We start from the raw sequence: 22,648 nt of genomic DNA, 5'->3' as shown, positions 1-22,648 counted from the left end.
GGCAGCATCCAGGGAACAGGAGAATCGACGTTTCGGGCATAAGCCCTTCTTCAGGAATCATATGAATAGGGTATATGAATAGGAAGGGTTTGGAGGGATATGAGCCACGTGCCGGCAGGTGGGACTAGATTGGGTTGGGATATCTGGTCGGCATGGACAGGTCGGACTGAAGGGTCTGTTTCCGTGCTGTACATCTCTATGACAACCTTCATTTATGTAGCTGTGATGCACTCTCTGATTAGCAAAATTACACCTCATCCTCGTTTTCCACCATCCCTGTTCTTTTTAAAAGTTCTAAACCCTTGAACATCGAGCAACTGTTCCTGCTCCTGTGAAACCCACATCTCTGTTATGGCCACAACATCATAGTCCCAAGTACTGATCCATGCTCTAAGTTCATCACTGTTATTTCTGATACTCCTTGCGTTAAAGCAGACAAACTTTAACCAATCCCTTTGTTTCATGGCGTGAGAAATCTTCCCAATAGATTCACTACATCCCGTCATTGCCCCATCTACATCTACCCCCCCACTCTCAGATATATAGCTCTGGTTCCCCCCCCCTTGCCAAACTAGTTTAAACCCTCACGAACCATGCGAGAAAATCTCCCACCAGGATGTTTATGCCCTTCCAGTTCAGATGCAACCCGTCCTTCATGTACAGGTCCACCCTTCCCCAGAAGACATCCCAATGGTCTAAGTATCTGAAGCCCTCCCTCCAGTACCTGTTGTGGCAGAGGAAAAGGTGGGGGTTTGTGCCAGTGTAGTTGTAGAAGTGGAACTGTTCCATGTATCCTACGAAGATCCCAATCATGGCCTACCTACATCCACCTATCACCGTCCCATCTACCTTGGCCCCAGCCTCAGCACCCCCCCATTTAGTTCTCAGCCCCGTTTCCCCTCCCCAGTCCTAATGAAGGGCCATGCCCAAAACATCGACTCCCCTGCTCGTCGAATGCTGCCTGACCTGCTGTGCTTTTCCAGCGCCATTCTTTATCAACTCTGCAATACAAGCAGTGCCCGGTACTGAGCATGTGCTGGACTGTCACAAGAGAACCGTGCTTCTCAGTGCCTCACAGCAGCGGAGCGGGCTTTATCTCTGGCTATTCAGAGACCTGAAGATCTGGGCCATTGTGAGGGCCCTAGGTAGAGTGGACAGGAAGAATCTATTCTTTTGTTGCCAGAGACAGCAATATCTAGGGGCACAGATTGCAAGTAATTGGTAGAAAGGTTAGTCAGGAGCTGAGAGCACACTATTCACTCAGAACGTGGTGAAGATTTAGATTCATTTTATTTAAATTTTGGAAGTCAAACACAGATTTGGTGTCTGCTTTACGTAAGGGTAACTCATTCATTTTGACTCTCCACTTTGCCCCAAACAATTTGTCTGTCCCTGGCACCTGTAATGTTCTATCAAAGCTCAATGTAAGCTCGAGAAACAGCATCTTATCTTGAAACAGGTCACTTTTATGTCTTTCAAACTCTACAATAAATTCAACAATCTGAGATTATAACCTCTGCACTCCCATTTAGTTGCCTTTGCTCATTTTTTGTTTTCAGGTACCTCCCCATCATGATTCATTCAGAACTCTAGGCACACCACACCTTTGTTTATTATTGTCCCATAGCCACTCCCTTTTCTTTGCATCATCAAATATTTAACACATCATCATATTATTTGGCCTCTCCTGCTTTCCGGTTTATCACAGATCTTCCCTTTTCTCTCCACCCCCTCCCAAATAATTCACCCCTTTCACTGCTTTGTGTTTGTGTAAATCACACACTCTTTTCAATTCTGATTAAAGTCATAGATCTGGAGTGTTAACTCTGTTCTTTTCTCTATGGATGCTGCCAGGCCTGCTGAGTACTTGCAGCATTTTCTGGTTTTATTTCAAACTTCGAACACCACAATATTTTGCTTCTGTTAATCGATCCTTGGGTCGCCTTTGGAAATCAGAATGCTCAGACACAAAATGCAAGCATAACAGGATAGCCCCAGTGCGTTTAAATCAGCTTTAAAACATATCAATTAAACTCCCATGGTTTGAACAAAATGTTGCATACCAGTTTTGAATTCCTTGCCGGGCAACTTGATTTCTTGACATGATCATGCTTCACTTCCTGTGGTAAATAGATTTTTACAATTTCACAGATTATTTACTCCTCAGAATTGTTTGGATGTATTCTTTACAAACTGTAGTTTGTTACAACATGCCCAGAAATTTAATGTGTTAAAGTCTATCAAGCATTGGCATCATAAATAAATTGGATAAAAACTGCAATTTTCAAATCATGCATTCTCTGAGTGAATTATCAGAGAATATCTCTGCAAAGAAATAAACCAGAGAATTATAGGTCTTTGGTATTTGGATATGCAAATAAACACAGTGAATTGAATCTTTGGACATCTAGGAATAAATCGACACACCAATAATTTTAATATTTAACAATCTTACACTACTACTCTCTTCCTCAAATGTAGGCTTACCTCTGTTGGATTTGTCTGAATTGCTTTGTGTTCAAATGGATTATCTTAAATTTGTATCAGTAATATTCAGACTGCTCATAACTTGAATATCTCTTTCGGTATGTTCAGTCCCATACTCAACTGATCAGAGAATGATTTTAAAAAGAGCCAACTTAGTGTTGCAAACTCATGAAGCATTTCAATGTAGGAGACACATAGTTAGCCCATCATTCCTGATTGATCCGTTAAAAAGGTCTTTGAATTACTCCCAATACCCTGGCCTTTGCCAGTATGTTTATCCTGTCAAGTTTTTATGCAGTTCCCTTTTGAAAATCACTGTAGACTCTCTTTCCAACACTATTTCAGGAATAGTGTTCTAGATCAGCATGTTTGTGACGATGCTGTCACTTTGAGATTATTTTTCCTGGTTTTTGAAATGAGGTGGTAAGGCAGAGCCATCTCTGGGGTCTCTAAAGAGTTGGAAGTTTCAGTGAATGCCTCCTAGCTGCTGTTCTTTCTGAATTTTCTCTTGATGTTTTTTCCCCTCCTGGATTGGAGAATGTCTGAATTTGCCTTTTTGCCAAGGGGTAAGTTTATGGGATGTTACTGTATCTATGGTTCTGTTTAGTTTTTCAATAGTTAAGTTAATCTAAATTCTTCTTTCTTTTGTTTGTATTTTCACTGCAGTGTTTAAATGAGTTGTTTTGCTTAATGTCAAGTAGTTTAACCAGTCGCTTCGAATTTGGAACACACACTTCACATCTACTTTTAAAATAAGAAAAAGTTAGGATCTACGCTACCTCCTTCAAATTTTTTGAGGGGGTCTGATGTGGTCCATAACACATTGCATTAAAAATCACTACAAGTTCAGTTGTGGCTTAACTCATGATTTTATAAAGGTTTAGTTTGCTTGCTCTGTGCCTCCATTTTTACATTTTTTTTTCTGATCAGTCTTGTCAACTTATATATAGAACTCCTACAGTGTGGAAATAGGCCCTTCGGCACACCAAGTCCACACCAACCAAGTCCACACCAACCCTCTGAAGATTAACCCACCCAGACCCTATTACTCTACATTTACCCCTGACTAATGCACTTAAGCTACATATCCCTCAACACTATGGGCAATTTAGCATGGCCAATTCGCCTAACTTGCACATCTTTGGATTTTGGGAGGAAACCGGAAGAGACCCAAGCAAATACAAGGAAAATGTGCAAACTCACACAGATAGTTGGCGGAGGCTGGAATCGAACCCAGGTCCCTGGCGCTGTGAGGCAGCAGTGCTCACCACTGAGCCACCATGCTGCCCCAACTTTCATCCTGCAAGCTTCAAAGATTTATGTTAACCTCCAGACTTCTATTGCTTCATCCCTTTTAAAATTGAACTGTCTAAAGGCTAAAAGACATTACTTATAGGAGCATTCGATTTGGGAAAGTTACATGTATTTTCATTAGATATTTCATTCTTGCACATTCGTTCAAGCAGTGCAAACAAATAGGATATCTGTCACCAGATAGAAAAAGCAATCATAGGTTTGCTGTCCCTTTTAATAATGTAAACTGGGGATTGTCAGTTTGATCAAATGACATTTCCCCATTCTTTGTAAATTCATTGCACTGTTGGCATTCATGCCAACAATCATCTGTTGCAAGTAAACACAAAAAAAGTTTGTTTTTCTCATGCATTGCTTTTTCCTCACTGGAAATCCATCTAATGTTTAAAGTGTTTTAAAATGTGACCTTTTCAAATATGACCCATTTTTGGCACACTTTACAGTTTTCTCACCAGTGCTCAACTTGGGTTCCATCAGGGCCATTAGTCTTGATGATATTGTTTTGATCTGAATAGGGAAAATGAGATTCATTCCAAAGGTAAAGAGAGGTGACTGTGAATGTCCTTGACATCAAAGCCGCATTTGATCAATTCTGGCATCAAGGTGTACTAGCAAATTTAAAGTTAATAGAAATCAAAAATGAAAAGCTCTCCATTGGTTGGAGTGAGACTTAGTCCAAAGGAAGATGGTTGTGATTGTAGGAATCCAATCATCTCGATTCTCGGTCCAGGAGTTCCTCAGGGCAGTGTCTTCAGTGCAGCTATCTTCAGCGGCTTCATCAATTACCCTGCCCTCCATCATAAGATTCGATGTAGGAATGCTTGCTGAGGAATCTCACTGATGTTTGTTCGATGCTCAGCTCCATTCTCAACTCACCAGATGATGACCATTGTTTATTTGCAAGGGAAATAAACTATAACAGTAGGGAAGTTTTGCTGCAGTTGTACAGGATATTGTTGAGACCACTGTTCGTTTTGGAAGGCAGAGCAAAAGAACGAAGTATTAAATGGAGAGAACTGCAGAAAGCTGCAACGCAAAGAGACTTGGGGAGTACTTGTACATGAAACAGAATACAGGTACAGCAGGAAATCAGAACGGAATGTTAGTGCTTCGTTCAAAAGTCTTGGAGTACAAGAATGTGAAAGTCTTACTGCAACTGAAGCGCAACCCACCCATACCCCTACATTTACCCCTTACCTAACACTACGGACAATTTAGCATGGCCAATCCACCCTAACCTGCACATCTTTGGACTGTGGGAGGAAACCGGAGCACCCGGAAGAAACCCACGCAGACACAGGGAGAACGTGCAAACTCCACACAGTCAGTCGCCTGAGGCGGGAATTGAACCCGGGTCTCTGGCGCTGTGAGGCAGCAGTGCTAACCACTGTGCCACCGTGCCGCCCATAGATTAAGAATATTAATGGATGAAAGAAGTAGAGAGAGATACAGAGAGGAAGCTCCAAATCTTAGGGACTAGACGATTGAATTTCACAAAAGAAATAAGACACTTTCTAATTCCAGTTGAAAAACATTCTGATGCTCTGACATACTTCATAACACAGACTCAACAAGATTTTAAAGAAAACATAGATTAATCTAAAGAATTAAGAGCTCTAGGGAAATTGCAGGAAGGTAGCTGTTTAGGATTTATGTTTTAGAGTTACATTTCTCACCTCCAACTGCATTTGAAATTCTATCATATTGTGATCTCTTTTGCATATTGGAATCTTTACGATATGGATATTAATCCTGTCTAATTACACGTTACTGAGTCTAAACTGACCCGTTCCCTGGTTCCCTAAAATGTCCCATATACACACTATGAATTCCCATATACACACTATGAATTCATCCTCTAAGGCTACCTTGGCCAGTTTAATTTGTTCAATCTACATGAAGCTAAAAATCACATGTGATTCTTGCAGCCCCCACTTACAATTTATTTTATTTATTAACATATAGTCTGTTCTAAGCATAGCCACTATTGGCAAAAGTTTGGTATTAGTTACTGTCCCACCAGTGACTTATTCCCTTTGCTGATTCATAATCTTCATTCAAACTGATTTCAGTTGTGTTCATTTACTGCTCAATAACTTTCAGACAGTGTTAGGAAAAGCACAGTTTACTCTGCACCATAATTTATTTTCCTTAAAATCTTGTTGAGTCTGTGTTATGAAGTATGTTAGAGCATCAGAATGTTTTTCACCTGGAATTAGAAAGTGTCTTATTTCTTTTGTGAAATTCAGTCGTCTAGTCCCTAAGATTTGGAGCTTCCTCTCTGTATCTCTCTACTTCTTTCATCCATTAATATTCTGCTTAAGACCTTCCTTATTAATGAAGTTTTTAGCGATCAGACTAAATATTTATATTTGTCTCCAAATCAATTTTAACATAAATACTCTTGTGAAGTATTTTGTTATATTGCAGGTTCAGTATAAGTGCTTGTTGTTGTAGTATGCACAGGAATTATTAAAAGGGCAAAGAAAATGTGATGCAACGTTTTAAGCTCTTCCTGTCTTCTTAGTAACTTGATATTATCCTTGGCATTGTCCTATTTCTGATTGAGGAGAGAATGCAGAACAACACAGGTGTCCCCCGTATCCATGGGTGATACATTCCAAGACCGACTGCAGATGCCTGAAACCACAGATAGGAGTGAACCCTATCATTTAAATGGGAAATTTACCTCCTTGGCAGCCCCCTGGAATTATTTATGGTATGTTCCATGTAATATTTTCAGCCATGGTAAATTGCGGAAACGGAATCCGCAGTTACAGGGGTTCGACTGTACTTAATTTCGTTGTCAGGAGAAAAATCATGTTACTCATGTGAGATAAACAAAATGGAAAACTCTTAACAGACATATCACCTTGAGATGTTATTCATTTGGATGACTGCCTTATTTTTTGCAACACTCAATGTATCATTAAAGATTTTCCACCTTTATCTTTCTCGGTTCATGAAGTGTAGATTTTAATACTAAGTTTTTATATGTATGGGTGTTTTTTATGAGAGGGGAGGCACATTGTTCAGATATCTTGTGAAATGTAAACTTCTTCAACACTTGGTAGCATAAAGGAAATGCTGGCAGGAGAAGGGGACACTGGATCATTGAATGAGGCTGTGGTCAAGAAAAAGGAGGCATTTATCAAGTATAGTCAGCTGGGATCAAGTGTATCTCTTGAGTATAGTAGGTATAGGAGTTCACTTAAGAGCAACATCAGAAAGGGAACATGAAACAGCTTTGGCAGATAAGGTTAAGGAGAATCCAAAGAGATCCTACAAGTATAAGCACAAAGAGTAACTAGGGGGATATAAGACCTCTTAAAGATGAATGAGGCCATCTATGTGTGGAACTACAAGAGATGGATGAGATTCACGTCGGTATTTACTGTGGAGAAAGACATGGAAGCTACAGAACTTAGGGAAATAAATACTGATGTCGTGAAAAGAGTTTGCATTACAAAAGCGAAGGTGCTGGAGGTCTTAAAACTCAAAGGTTGATAAATCCCGAGGACCTGATCGAGTGTATCCCAGGACATGGTAGAAAGCTAGGGAAGAAATTGTGGAGCCCAAAGCAGAGATATTTCTATTATCGACCGTCATGTGTGTGGTGCTGGCAGACTGGAGGTTGGCTGATGTTGTGCTATTATTTAAGAAAAAAGGATTTTCCTGCAAGGAGAAGCCTGGGAACTACAGACTGGTGAGCCTGATGTCAGTGGTGCGGGAGTTGTTGGAGGTCTGAGAGACAGGAAAATATGAATTTGGAAACATGATTAGGAATAGTCACCATGGCTTTGTGCTTGGGAAGTTCTGTCTCACAAACTTGATTGAGTTTCTTGAAGAGGTGACAAAGAAGATAGATAAAGGCAGAGCGGTAGACGTTGTCTACATGGGCTTTAGGAAGGCCTTCGACAAAATTTTGCAAGGTAGACTGGTTAGTAAGGTGGGATCCAGGGAGACCTAGCAATTGGAGACAGAATTGGCTTGACAGTGGGAAACAGAGGGTAGTGGTGGGTGTATGTTCTGGAGGCATGTGACCAGTGCTGTGCTGCAAGGCCCTGTGCTGGGTCCACTGTTGTTTGTCATTTGTACAAATGATTTGGGTGCAAATATAGGAGATTTGGTTTGCATATGATATCAAAATTGGTGGTACAGTAGTCAGTGAAGAAGGTGATCTATGAGTACAATGAGATCTTGATGAACTGAGCGAGTGGCACCAGGAATAGTAGGTGGAGTTTAATTTACATAAATGCGAGATTTTGTATTATGGTAAGACAAATCAGGACAGGACTGACGCAGTTAATGGTAGGATTCTGGGGCATGTTGTCAAACAGAGTCCGAGGGGTGCAGGTATATAGTTCCTTCAAAGTGGCATCACTAGAAAGGGTGCAAAAAAGATTTACAAGGATGTTACTGAGATTGGAGGATTTGAGTTATAAGGAGAGGCTGGATAGGCTGGGACTCTTTTTCCTGGAGTGTAGGAGGCTGAGGAATGACCTTAAAGAGGTTTATAAAATCAGGAGGTGCACAGGTAAGGGGAATAGCCAATGTCTTTTCCCCAGGGTAGGGGAGTCTAAAACTAGAGGGCATGGGTTTAAAGTGAAAGAGGCAAGACTTATAAGAAACCTGAGGGGCACACGGAGGGTGGTCCCTGTGTGGAATGAGCTGTCAAAGGAAATGGTGGAACTGGGTACGATTGCAGCATTCAAAAGACATTTGATCAGGTACATTTTGTAGGAAAGGTTTAGAGGGAACAAAAACAAAATACTGCTGGAAAAGCTCAGCAAGTCTGGCAGCATCTGTGGAGAGAAATCAGAGTTAACGTTTCAGGTAAATTGACCCTTCTTCAGAACCCTTTGGGTTCCTTCAGGAGTCTCTTTGGGTCAGTGGACTCAAACATTAATTCTGATTTCACTTGCTGAGCTTGTCCAGCAATATCTGTTTTAGTTTCTGATTTCCAGCTTTCGCAGGTCTTTTGGTTTTTATGGAGGTTTAGGGGAACATGGGCCAAAAGCAGGTAAATGTGACTGGTATAATTTCGGAAACCTGGTTGGCATGGATGAGTTGGGCGAAGGGTCTGTTTCCGTGCTGAACAACTCTGTGACTCTATGACAAAGTTATCAATAGCCTTGAAGCAATACTGCTCCATCAAAATGCCACAAGTACACTGATCCCTGCAACATCTTTTTGATATAATGCTTATGTGTAATGGACTTTGCTGAATTAAGAGGCTTTGAATGCTTTTTGTTTTGTTCTTATTGATTGAATTGGGCTGAGCTGAAGAATTTATTTGTTTTGAAGTTGAATGAGTTTGACTGGTGCCTCAGCTAAATTAATTGTTCGTCATGTTAGGTCATGTTGGAAGTACGAAGGAAGAAGTATTTGGTTTTGGTACCATATGTCATCAAAGCATTTCAAAATATTTAATTAAATTAATTACTTGTGGCTGACAGTGACAGTGGAGGAACTGCAGTCACTGTTTTATTGATGTGAAAATTGAGAAATATAAATTGCATAATTACATCAGTCTGTTAACAAAAGAGAAAACTAAATACAGGTATAGTCCTATGAAGTCACTGAATTCCTTAGTGGCCTTGTCCCAATCGCATGCTAAATATTTAGGAACATGTACCTTGAAATAAGTACAGTGGACAGAGGGGAGGTGATGGCCTTATGGTCCAACAGGAAATTAGGAAAGCAAATGGAATGTTGCCCTTCATTGCAAAAGGGATTGAGTTTAAAAGCAAGGAGATTATGTTGCAGCTGTACAGGGTGCTGGTGAGGCCACACCTGGAGTACTGCGTGCAGTTTTGGTCTCCTTACTTTAGAGAGGATGTACTGGCACTGGAGGGGGTGCAGAGGAGGTTCACTAGGTTGATTCTGGAGTTGAGGGAGTTGGCTTATGAGGACAGGCTGAGTAGACTGGGATTATATTCATTGGAATTTAGAAGAATGAAGGAGGTTCTTATAGAAACATATGAAAATATTGAAGGGAATAGGTAAGATAGACATAGAAAAGATGTTTCCACTGGCAGGTGAAACTAGAACAAGAGGGCATAGCCTCAAAATAAGGGGAAGCAGATTTAGGACTGAATTTCACCCAGAGGGTTATGAATCTGGGGAATTCCCTGCCCGGTGAAGTAGTTGATGCTACTTCAGTAAATGGTTTTAAAGCTAAGATAGATTTTTTTTGAACAGTGAAGGAATTAGGGGATATAGTGAGAGGGTGGGTAAGTGGAGCTGAGGTCATGAAAAGATTGACCATGATCCTACTGAATGGTGGAGCAGACTCGAAGGGCCAGAAGGCCTACTCCTGCTCCTAGTTCTTACGTTCTTATGTATTATCACTGGACTGTTAATCCAGAGACCTAGGTAATGTTCTAGGGATCTACCATGGCAGATGGTGGAATTTGAATTTTAAAAAAAATCTGTAATTGAAATATCTGATGATGTCTGTGAAGCCACTGCTGATTGGTTTGCTAATTTTTTGTTTTGGGAAGAAAACCATGAAATTGCGAAATAAAATCTAGAGATTCCAGTATTATATTACTGTAATGTGTCTTTAGAACAGCGCCTGGTAGCAAAAGAAAAGTTTTTAAAAAACAAAGGAAACGTACATGCTGCAATCAAAAATCATTCTCAATAACTATCTATTGTTATACCAGAGTTCATTTCTCCCTATTCCAGTCTTTACAAAACATTTACTGTCCAGGAAAACCCATCCCTGTACTAAAGAAAACTAGTGTTGTAGCATTAGTGTAATGTCATTCTTGGCCTCAGAATGTACCAAACCCAAATAAATACTTTCAAAGTTAAGTTGCTGTTGTGTGGGCAAACTCAGCAGTTAAATCTGTGCCTTGCAAGCAATGATATAAGAACAGAAATGAGCAGTTCAGCCCCTTGAGTCATTCTGCCCTTCACTGAGATCAAAGCTGATCTATAGTGCTGCACTTTGCTCAAAAAATGGCTTTGATCACTTAGAGTCATACACTTGGTCAAATCTTCAAATGGGACTTCAACTCTCAAACTGTGACTTGGATAAAAATGCTATTGATTGAGCCAAACTATCACTTGCCAGCTTTCCCAGTAAATCTAAGTACTGAACTCCCATTTCTTGTTATTATCTGCCTATCTTTTCATGTTCTTCCTTCTCAAATACTGTTCTTTCTGAATAATTTTATAGCTTTTGCCTCAAAAGCCACCTTTCAGACTTCTACAAATTCCTTGTGTGAACACTTCTGCCCACCCTTAGTTATTTTAGTGAATGTTGCTTCTGAAAGTGCCACACAAGCAAAATACATGAAAGATTTAACATAAATATTCACAAACAACATTAAAGCATACCTGAACATGTAGGAACATATCAGAGAACAATTTGCAAATACTACAAAAACTACAAACCCAGAATTGGAAGCTAGCAGTCAGCTCCCATAAAGAACATGCATCTGTTTGTCTCACAGTTAAACCTCCCAAGGTGCTTTAGCATCCTGAGGCATTTTCAACCAAACTTTGGCACCAAACCGCGTAAGGAAACTTTAGGACAGATTACCATAGCTTGGTCAAAGAAGGAGATTTTAAGGAGTAGCTTAGGGGAAGAGACAGAGGGAGACAAAGTCACTGTCAGAGTAGGTCCTCAGCAGCTAAGAATACTGACAGCAGTGGTAAAGCAATGAAGATCAGGCTTGGAGATGAGGCTAAACTGTAGGTGTGCAGAAATCTCACAGGGCTGTAAGTTTACAAACATACAGAGGGGAAAAACTAACGAAGGATTTTAAGTTGCAATTACTGAAAAATCACAAAATTATAGTTGCAATGACAGAAGAATAACATTAAAGACGTATTTAGATGTACTCAAGCCATACAAAGTTATGGGTCAAAAGCTGGAAAATGGGATTAAAATATTTAGGTGGTTATTTTTGACCAGCACAGATGCAATGGGCTGAAAGGCCTTTTTCTGTGCTGTAGATTTCTCTGATTCTAGAATGGCTAAAGCTGATTCTACAGACAGAAAATATTGTATTGTAACAACTTGGTTTTTACCAGTCTTAACTCAACAAAATCAATTTTCTAATTTTTAAAATTTGGAAAGGTTAAATTCAGCTTGTTGTTTTAATGTTAAGTTGTTGAAAATTAAATCAGAGTGTAGCCATGGGAATTTAAAGCTACCCAAACAAGGAGCCACAGCTGAGACATGCTGAACACTAGTGCTGTTTACTTTCACAAATTTCTGAACCTTCAAAGCAATAGGTTGACCCAGGGATGTCAATCATTCAAAATTATCAGCATGGCTGGCAGCCTAGGAATCTTGTTAGGAAAAGGATTGCTTTTTCTCATTTTGACCACCAACTGTCCTTGCTTAATTAAATTGTTGAAAAGATGGCCAAACTGCAGCCCATGGTTCCAGCTCAGTAAGTAACCACATGGACTTCAGGTAGAGGTCACTGAACTTCAGCACTTTCTCTCTCTCTCTTTCTCACCCTTTCTGTCTGTCACACACAGAATGGGCTCATTAGCCCTAGCATCCTGAAAACTAAAACATTTAACTGGTTTGAGAGTGATCTAATACCTACATTTAAATCAAGTTTTGTGTCTTATTTCTTTCCCATTATCCAAGGCATATATGGCATTATCTGACCACACACTGAACGTTGTATTCTGCTTGTTCAGGTTTTTAATATATATAGTTTAAGTCAACTGGTTTATAATCATGCCTAGTGGGAGTGCTTTTCAATCCACTTTCTATTAAGAAAGCAGAGTATGCGTTTGTGATATTGCATTAGCTGCAGAAGCTTACCGTGTTACCATCCTATTTCATTTGACCATTACATATTGGATGATAAAGTTTGTATTAAGATTAAAGAAAAATTAGAAAAAGAATTGGAACTCATAAAATTATCCAATTCTTATTGGGAACATGTTTAATGAGGTTTTCTTAACTGGGGCCTGAGATTTTTAGGGCCCCACATTTAGCCTTGGGTCTTCATAGAATCATAGAATCTCTACAGTGTAGAAACAGGCCATTTGGCCCAATAAGTCCACCCGGATCCACCGAAGAGTAACCCATCCAGACCCATTCCCCTACCCTATTCCTCTACATTTACCCATGACTAATGCACCTAATCTACACATCCCTGAACACTAGGGGCAATATAATATGGGGCAACTCACCTAACCCGCGCATCTTTTGGATTGTGGGAGGAAACTGGAGCATCCAGAGGAAACCCACGCAGACGTGGGAAGAATGTGCAAACTCTACACAGACGATCGCTTGAGGCTGGAATTGAACCAAGGTACCTGTCAGTGTGAGACAGCAGTGCTGCCCATTCGCCCATGTTGTCTTCTCATTAACCTTTTGGTCATCATTGCCTGATCTCAGTTCCTAGTGTGACTGCTAGTTTTCTTCCTGGCAAACCCTTGGATGCTACAGATGTTTCTCACTACCATCCAGCAGCCAGACCCATCCCCTCAGTATTGTCCTCAACGTACTGTGAGAATAATGTCACAGTAAATTCATTAGCTTCTAAAAGGAAGCAGTTGTAAAGAAATGAACTACTCAGTTTGTTCATTGAGTTTTTAATTTGTTGTGGGAGGAAGCATTTTTGTGATAACTACTGTACATTTTCTAAAAATAGCCAGTATTTGTTTTTGATATGCATCAACATCTTGCCCACAGCTGAGAGTGGACAGAGTAGCGGACAGTTCCAGGGAAGGTCATCTGAAGGTTCAGCTGTATGGTCTCAGTGGCAAGGCCAGCATCATAATCAACAGGCAAGTGAACAGCATACACATCAACAACCAGGACAACCAGAGGTCTTTCAGGTGAGGGTCTGCATGAAGTTCATCTATTTCTGAAATTTCACTCATTTGCTTTACACTTTCTACTCACTCTAGTATTCAGATAGAAATTAACCTATTGTGAAATTCTCACACAATTAGTGGCAACCATAAAATCACATCATCATCATACAATTAATTTACTCCAAGCAGCATCACTGTCATCTGTTTTCATGACTTGCCCTTATGCCCAGTGCTGCCCAATAAACAAGAGCCTTGTTCCGTCCCTTCAGATATTCAGTCAGCAGCAGCAGATGTGCAATAAGCCGAAAAATCAAAACCCTTTGGGTTCACTTGTGGGCTCCCAGCAGCATTTGGAAGGGGTGGGCACCTGCTGCGGGCTGTGCCCTGCTCTTGCTACCAACCTCCACCTGGGCCCTTGGTCTGTGCACTGGTCGAGGTTCTCAAATCCCGTTTTAAATACCATCTTCTGTATTCTCCTTGGACCAAACATTTGGGCACAATTAATAGTACAGAATTACGCCCATGTTTTTGAAATGCTTTGTGTTTCCACTCAAACTCATTTATGGAGACATACTTTTAAGGTGACAGGAGAGAGGTTTAAAAAAGACATGGGGCCAATTTTTTTTATGCATGTGGAATACACTTCCTGAGGAAGTGGTGGATTTGGCCACAGTTACAATGTTTAAAAGACAGGAAAGGTTTGGAGGATATATAGACCAGGAGCAGGCAGGTGGGACTAGTTAGGGATTATGTTCAGCATGGAGTGGTTGGACCGAAGTTTCCATGATCTATGACTCTACATAAAGAACAAATGGAAAACCTGCCTTTATCCAGAGTAATCATGTAACATTTTAAACAGCAATTTTTTTTTAAAAGGTGTTCTTGGTATCCTTAAAAGTAGGATGTTTTCCAGTTTGATTCATACATTTGAAATTGGGTTTACTACAAAAAATGTTTTAAATCACTGCCAGTCCAACACCTGAGAGTAACCCAATTTTAATTGTCTGAAAATGCCTTGGGAAAAAAAAACAAAATTATTTTCTATCAGGTAATTGTAGTCAGATCCATCGAATATTTTTAAAACAATTGGAACATTTTAAACATAACTACTAGTGTGCTTGCACCCAAATAAACAAATTTAGTTTTTGGAGATTTTATGAAGGAAAGAAATTGAGAGCAAGGAATGGAAAGTGGGTGGTGTGGCATAGTGCATTGTTGCTGGAAAGTAATCCTGAGATCCAACTCATGTTCTGGAGCCCAGGTTTGAATCCCACCATGCCAGATGTTGGAATTTTAATTCAAACAAAAATATCTAAAATTAAAAATCTAATGATGACCATGAAATTGTTGCTTATTGTCATAAAATCCCATCTGGTCCAGTTAGTGCCCTTTAGGGAAGGAAATCTGCCACCTGTGCTGGCCTACATGTGACTCCAACCCACAGCAATGTCATTAACACCTAAATACCTCCTGCCTAGCAAGTGACTCAGTTGTATGAAACATTTAAAAGCCTCAAAAAAAGTAACAAAACCAATAGATCACCTGGCATCGACCTAGGCACTGGAAACTACAATGGCAAAATCATCCATGTTGACCTTGCAAAGTCCTCTTGACAAACATCTGTGAACCAGTACCACGATTGGGAGAACCATCTCATGGATGGGTCAAGCATCAGCCTGACATATTCATTTTCACAGAATGGCCTTACAATTTCCCAGACAATGTGCTCACCATCCTGCCATTGGGATAGGACATATCCAACAGAGGTGGTGGCACAGTAGTATTCAGTCAGGAGGAAGATGTTTAGTGTCCTCAATATTGACTCTGAACCTCATGAATTCCTATAACATGAAGTCATACATAGGCAAAGTTAAAAATCACACAACACCAGGTTATAGTCCAACAGGTTTAATTGGAAACAGACTAGCTTTCGAAGTGACGCTTCTTCATCAGGTGATTGTGGAGGGCTCGATCGTAACACAGAATTTATAGCAAAAATTTACAGTGTGATGTAACTGAAATTATACATTGAAAAATTGATTGTCTGTTAAGCCTTTCATCTGTTAGAATACAGTAATAGTTAACAGCTGTTAACACTAACCAGAGAATGCAACTTTAAAAAAATGGATTTGTGATTTACACATGAAAGAAGTGAAACGATCACTGTATTCTAACAGATGAAAGGCTTAACAGACTTCCAATTAAACCTGTTGGACTATAACCTGGTGTTGTGTGATTTTTAACTTTGTACACCCCAGTCCAACACCGGCATCTCCAAATCATACATAGGCAAGGTAACATTCTATTGATTACCACATACTTTACTGATGAAACAGTCCTCCTCAATCTTCAACACCACTTAAAAGGACACACTAAGGTGGGCAAGAGCACAGAATGTATTCTGGATGGGGGAATTCAATGTTCATCATCAAGGTTCAGCAGCACTTACTGAGTTGATCGAGTCCTAAAGGACATAGCTGCTAGACTGGGTCTGCAATAGATAGTGGAGGAACCAACGAGAGACAAAATCATGTTTGACCTCATCCTCACCAATCTGCCTGATGCAGATGTTTATGGCAGTATTAATAAGAGTGACTACCACACAGTTCGTATGGGCACAAAGTCCTATCTTCGCATTGAGAATACCCTCTGTTATGTGGAGTAGCACTACTACATTGTTCAATGGATAGATTTTGAACAGATCTACCAACTCAAGACTAGGTATTCATGAAGTGCTGTGGGCCATCAACAACAGCCAAAATGTATTCTAACACAAGCTACAACCTCAAGGCCTGCATATCTCCTCTCTACAACCTCAAGGCCTGCATATCTCCTCTGTACAATCTTAAGGCCTGCATATCTCCTCTCTACAACCTAAGGCCTGCATATCTCCTCTCTACGACCTCAGGGCCTGCATATCTCCTCTCAACCATTACCATCCAGCCGGAGGATCAATTCTGATGCAATTAAAAGTGCCGAACAGCATGCAAGTGCAGCATCAGGAGAACAACAAATGAGGTGTCAACCTGGTGAAGCTGTAACACAGGGCTACTTGTATGTCAAACTGCATAAGGAGCAAGTGATAGACAGAGCTAAGTGATTCTATAACCAATGGATCAGATCAAAGCTCTACAATCCTGCCAATTCCAGGCTTGAATAGTGGTGGACAGTTATGCAATTCAGTGGCAGAGAAGGCTTCACAGACATCCCCATTCTTTATGATGGGGAGCCTAGTACATCACTGTAAAATTAAAGGCTGAAGTATTTGTAACTATCTTCAGCCAAGCATGTGAAGGAGAATATGCATCTTGCCCTTCTCTGGATGTCCCCAGCATCACAGATTCCAATCTTCAGCCAATTCGATATCAAGAGCACCAGGACTTCATAACTTAGAACTGAACCATCGGTATGGGATTGCTTAGCTCAGTTTATTACTGATGCCGGTCTTCAGCCAATTGGATTCCTTCCACGTGACCTCAAAAAAATGGCTGATTAAACTGAATCCTTCAAAAGCTATGTGCCCAAATTATATTCTGACAATAATAGGGAAGACAGTGCTCCAGAACCAGCATGCCCCTATTGAAACTGTTCAAGTTCCAGTACAGTTACAAGATTGGCATCTATCTGACACTGAAAAAATGCCCAGATATGACTCTTCTACAAAAATCAGGATAATCCAACCAACATATGTACTGCTGTTTCATTCTATTCTTGATCATCAAAAAAATGATGAAAGGGGTTATCAACAGTGCTACACGCAGGACTTGGCAATAACCAGCTCACTGACACTCAGTTTGTGTTCTTCCAATACAACTCCACTCCTGACTTCATTACAGCCTTGGTTCAGATGTGGGAAAAATGCTGAATTCCAGGGGTGAGGTGACTGACTGACTGTGACCGAGTGTGGCATCAAGGAACTCTAGCAAAACGAGAGAGAGTGTGACTCAGAGGGAAAACTCTTTCATGGTTGGAGTCATGCCAAGGACAAATGAAGATTGGAACAAAAACAGAAATTGCTGGAAAAGCTCAGCAGATCTAGCAGCGTTTGTGGAGAGAAATCAGAGTCAACGTTTTGGGTCCAGTGGCCTTTCTTCAGAACAAATTAAGATCGTTCTGATTGATAGAGGTCAGTCATCTCAGCTCCAGGACAACTCTGCAGGAGTTCCTCAGGGTAATGGACAGGCCCAAACTACTTCAGCAGCTTCACCTCTGACCTTTCCTCCATCATAAGGTCAGAAATGGGGATGTTCGCTGATGATTATACAATATACAGTACTATTCACAACTCAGATTCTGAAACAGAATCCAAATGCAGTAAGACCTGAACACTATTATGTAGAGTTGGGCTGATAAATGGCAAGTAACATTCATGCTTCATAAATGCCATGCAATGACCATCTCAGTAAGAAACAATTTAACAATATTCAATGACATTACCATCACTGGATATCCCACTATCAACATCCTGAGGTTACCATTGACCAGAAATAGAACTGGACTCACCATATAAATACAGTGGCTACAACAGCAGGTCAGAGATGAGGAATCCTGCAGTGAGTAACTCACCCCCTGACTCCCCAAAGCCTAATCACTATCTACAAGGCACAAGTCAGGGTGTGAAGAAATACTTCCAACTTGCCTGGATGAGTGCATCTCCAACAACTCAAGAAGCTTGACACCATTAAGGACAAAACAGCCCACTTGATTGGCATTCACAAACATTTACTCCCTTTTCCACCACTGACTTTCAGTCGCAGCAGTCTGTACTACCTGCAAGATGCACTGCATAACAACACCAAAGTTCATTAGGCATAATTTTCAAAACTAATGACCACTGCCATCTAAACAATCCAGGGCAGCAAATATATAAGAACCCCACCAATTGTAGTTTCCCTCCCAAGTCATTCACTATCTGACTTGGAAGCGTATTACCATTCTTTCAGCGTCGCGGGGACAAAAATTCTAGAACACCCTCTTTGACAGCATTGCAGATGTGCTGATACCACATAGATTACATCAGTTCAAGATGCAGCTCACCATCACCTTTCCCTAGGCAGCTAGAGGTAGGTAATAAACGCAGGCCCGGACAGTCAAGTCCACACCCCTTCATTAATAAAATAAAATCTTCCAAAGATGATTTATTCACAGTGGGCCATTTTGGTGAGTGAGGTCTACTTCTAAAGGAAGATTTTCAAAATCAGTACAAACCTCACAAAAGTGTGAGTTGTTATACAATTTATACTCCAAATTTTGTGATCTTTTACACCGACATTGGACAAAAATGTTAGTTGTGCCTTCCACACCATCCAGCGGCTTTTCATCTGTATCGATTACATTTCTACATTTGTTAATCATTTTTAGCTGCATCTCTTAAGTTACATGCTTTTATTCCAGATGTTTTGTGGTAATATTTTCATAAAGCTTAATATTTGCATTATGAGAAAGCTTAATATTTTCTGCACGTGGATCTTTCAAGACTCTAAGCTGTAGTCGGTTTGTACTTGCAGGATATGTTGTCCATGCTTGGAGATCCAACACAGGGGACTGGCAATTACAACAATGAGGACTTTGCTGATCTCAGCATGTTCCCATCATTTTCTGAGTAAATGGCTAATAAGCTGGTGGTTGATCACTGAGAGGTGAGCATATAATTACAGAAGGAATTTTTGGCTTAAGGAATCCTTTTGAGAAAATTTGAGCTGTTTAAATAAAACCAAATGGATTCAATTCAGTAGCATTAGCAAACTATGTCACACATTCCAGGCAGTGAATTGGGAAAACTAGAGCAAATGTATGCAGTGTAATGAATACCACAGTCTAACCAAACTTTATTAGATCATCCCCTTAACTTCATGAGGGGAAAAAAATTTACCATAACCAGATGTTAGCAGTTAGGACACAAATATACATGTCAAAAATGTAAACATGCTTAACAGTAGATATACACTGCCGTAGAATTGGGCAAAACAGAATAAAAGGGTCTGAGTGATGTGAACCAACAAAAGGAAGATTATAATCTTGTCTTCTTACATATTTGTTGAATAAACAAATACTTTAAAGCTAAATTAAAAATGAAACATAACTATGAGCTGAAGAAACATTCAACCAAAAGATACATATTAAACTGTACGCTATAGTTTTACAATGTCGTTGTTCAGTATGAGTGACCATTTTCTTCCTACATCTGATCCAATGTGTTCAAACACTCAATCTTCAGAGGTTTAATCTTTGGATTATAGATCATCTCGCCAGCAAGTTCCAGCATGGTCCAGATCTCTTGAAAACTGAAGCCAGTCAAGTATCACCACTGGAGTATTTTCTGTCAATTTAAAAGAGGAACGTTCCTATTATCTTGACAGTGTAAATGTCAGAGAGGAAGGGAGGAACTATCAAAATCCTTCCCTTCTTTTCTCTTACCTTACCAAGCAGATCAATGTGAGTGTGCCATTCTGTAATATCCCATGCCTCACCAGGGTTTTGCATTTTACTATTGGCTTAGATTGTATTAGACTGTTTATAATCAGTGTACTTCTACATGTTCCACGTTTATATTCATTATTAAAATTATAAATGTTGCAATTTGATGTTCAGATTCATGCCTTAATATTAATATCTTGTAGACACTATTACTCGTGTAACTTTTGCTGTGTTATGGGCAAGTCTTCAGTGTTGTGTCTTAGTCATTTATAACATGGACTATTCTTGTATTAGGTTTGTCAGTACCAATAGAACTAAGAAAACAGCAGGTGTTATTTGTAAAAATGGATCAAGTTAGGGAAGGCATTGCGTCCTACAGTGCTATACATTGACAATAATGGTAGGGGATGGTGGTCCCTCTTAACCCATCATATTAAATATGCAGAGGTTGGGTGATTATAATGTATACTCGTCCAAAATATGATTTAGAAACCAATATGAATTAACACAAATAACAGCTTAAAATGTTAAGAAACTGTCCTTTACTATACACCTATTTGTGTCCAAAAACATACCAGTCCCTGAAATGTACATGATTATTAATTTTGTGGTTTAATTACATCATCACAGTTACGGGTCTGGTGTGAAGCTAACAATACTCAATGCTGGGTTAATTTCCAACCTTGTTTCAGTCTGGTAAGTCTACAGGCACTTGAAAAGATTGTTTTAAGAACAATGAAAATTGCAATTATTGCTCTAAAACATACAATGACATACCATGACAGCACATCTCCTGGCAGGGCTATCTATAAAGTCTCAACAGCAGCTTTTAAAATCTTTTCTCTAATTTTGTTTAGATAGCACCATGGGTGTATGAAGGTACTATAGTTTGGTTCAATTAGAACTTTATCAAATTATGTATAGAATAAATTGTCAAAGATAAATATCTCTGTTCATTCGAGATCAGCATCAAATGATCAAAATTTCACTCCAGTATTGTTAAAAAAAATCTTTCTTTATTTGATTTACAGAAACTTTAAAGATGTGGATTCAGTCTTTACTACTTTGCTGAACAATGTAGTACTTTTAAAATCTGCTGACCAAGGGAAGTACCCTTTGCCAATTAAAATAAATTCTTTAACTTTCCTGTTTCCTGAGGTTAAACCTCAGGAAACAGGTCATAGAATCCAACAGAACAAAAGCAAAATGCTGCAGTCTGTGTAAATCTGAAATAAAAACAGAAAGTGCCGGAGAAACTCAGCAAGTCTGGCAGCATCTGTGAAGAGAGGAAAACACAGTTAACGTTTTGAGTCATTTTTGGAGCAGTTAACTCTTTTTCTCTCCACAGATAAAATCTAATAGAATAGCCCTCTAGTACTAGTAGTTAGCCAATGAATAAAGCTAACTGTACACAAAGTAACAGGTATAGAAGATAACTGAAAAAAGATTTAGGGAGGTTGAGAGGTTCAGCATAAGCTGATCCATATTCCTTCCAAGCTGGTGAGCTACCGTTTATCAGTTTTATATAACCAAACTCTCCTAATGAAGTATTTTGATCACTTAAAATTATATATATTTGGGGTGATTGTGTCCCAACATGACATTCCCCTTGAAACATTTCCTTTCTATCCAACAAAGTAAAAGATAATTAAAACCAGAATAATATTAGGTTTTCATACTCTTGGTACAAATTTCTCATGATATCAATGAAGTAAAATCTCTCAAAGTATTTCCTTTTGCTCACCAGTGTCAAAAGATACTCAGAATTCAGCTATGTACATTAGGGAAAAAAGATCTCTTTTAAAAAAAAAGTTAGCATGCAGTGTGGAATTTATGTTAAATATTCTTTAGGTATCCTTGTTATATTTGAGTTATTTCCATCTTCGAGGCCCTCACAATAATATGCAGTCAAACCTGGCTGTACTCAACCTTTTGTTCAATTTGTAATGGAAATGCAATAATGAAGCTTTACTGTAGCACTGAAACAACAGTTGCATTTCTGTAGTACCTTTAGCATAATATTAACAGATAGGGCAGTTCACAGAATCATTATTGAACAAAATTGTTGAGCAAAAACCTGCCAGAACATTTGGTCTTAAGAACAAGAAAGCTAGCGAAGCAGAGAGGTTTAGGGAGGGAATTGCAGAGGCCAGGGTTCAGGCAGCTGAAGGCACAGCTGCTGACGGTGGAACAATTGAAATCAAGCTCTTCCAGCACCACTAATCCAGAATCTGGTTTCCAGCATCTGCAGTCATTGTTTTTACCTAGTTGATTTTAACCCTACTGCGAATCCTCTTGCAAGGATGCCTGCCTTGAAGAAGTTTTCCTCCTCTCTCTACAAGAATTTCAGGGAGGCCCTCTCCCACTGCAACTCTACTTTCTCCCCATGCCCACCCTCCTCTAGCTTATCTCCCCACGCTTCAGGCTCACTGCCTTGATTCCTGATGAAGGGCTTTTGCCCGAAATGTCGATTTTGCTGCTCCTTGGATGCTGCCTGAACTGCTGTGCTCTTCCAGCACCACTAATCCAGAATCTGGTTTCCAGCATCTGCAGTCATTATTTTTACCCAATTGAAATCAAGGTTGAGCAATTGACGAGAATTGCTAGAGAACTCAGAACATTATAA

At 39.8% G+C, this 22,648-nt stretch overlaps 1 protein-coding gene across 5 annotated transcripts in view; it reads left to right on the top strand.

Moving 5' to 3' along the window:
* Nucleotides 1-21,287, top strand: part of arnt2 (aryl-hydrocarbon receptor nuclear translocator 2) — a 462,386-nt gene extending 441,099 nt beyond the window's left edge. For 3 of the 5 annotated variants that reach the window (XM_043677623.1, XM_043677620.1, XM_043677624.1), the window contains 2 exons: nt 13,481-13,626; nt 19,113-21,287. In XM_043677623.1, the coding sequence (XP_043533558.1) occupies nt 13,481-13,626; nt 19,113-19,211 (245 nt within the window). In that variant the 3' untranslated portion in view covers nt 19,212-21,287. The remainder of the gene's footprint in view (nt 1-13,480; nt 13,627-19,112) is intronic. The other 2 variants (XM_043677621.1, XM_043677622.1) reach the window with 2 other exon arrangements.
* Nucleotides 21,288-22,648: the final 1,361 nt, after the last annotated feature.

The sequence above is a fragment of the Chiloscyllium plagiosum genome, chromosome 36, assembly GCF_004010195.1.
Source record: "Chiloscyllium plagiosum isolate BGI_BamShark_2017 chromosome 36, ASM401019v2, whole genome shotgun sequence".
NCBI classification, from domain to species: Eukaryota; Metazoa; Chordata; class Chondrichthyes; order Orectolobiformes; family Hemiscylliidae; genus Chiloscyllium; species Chiloscyllium plagiosum.
Note: the sequence above shows the minus strand (reverse complement) of the source record. Positions and strands in the feature narration are given on the sequence as shown.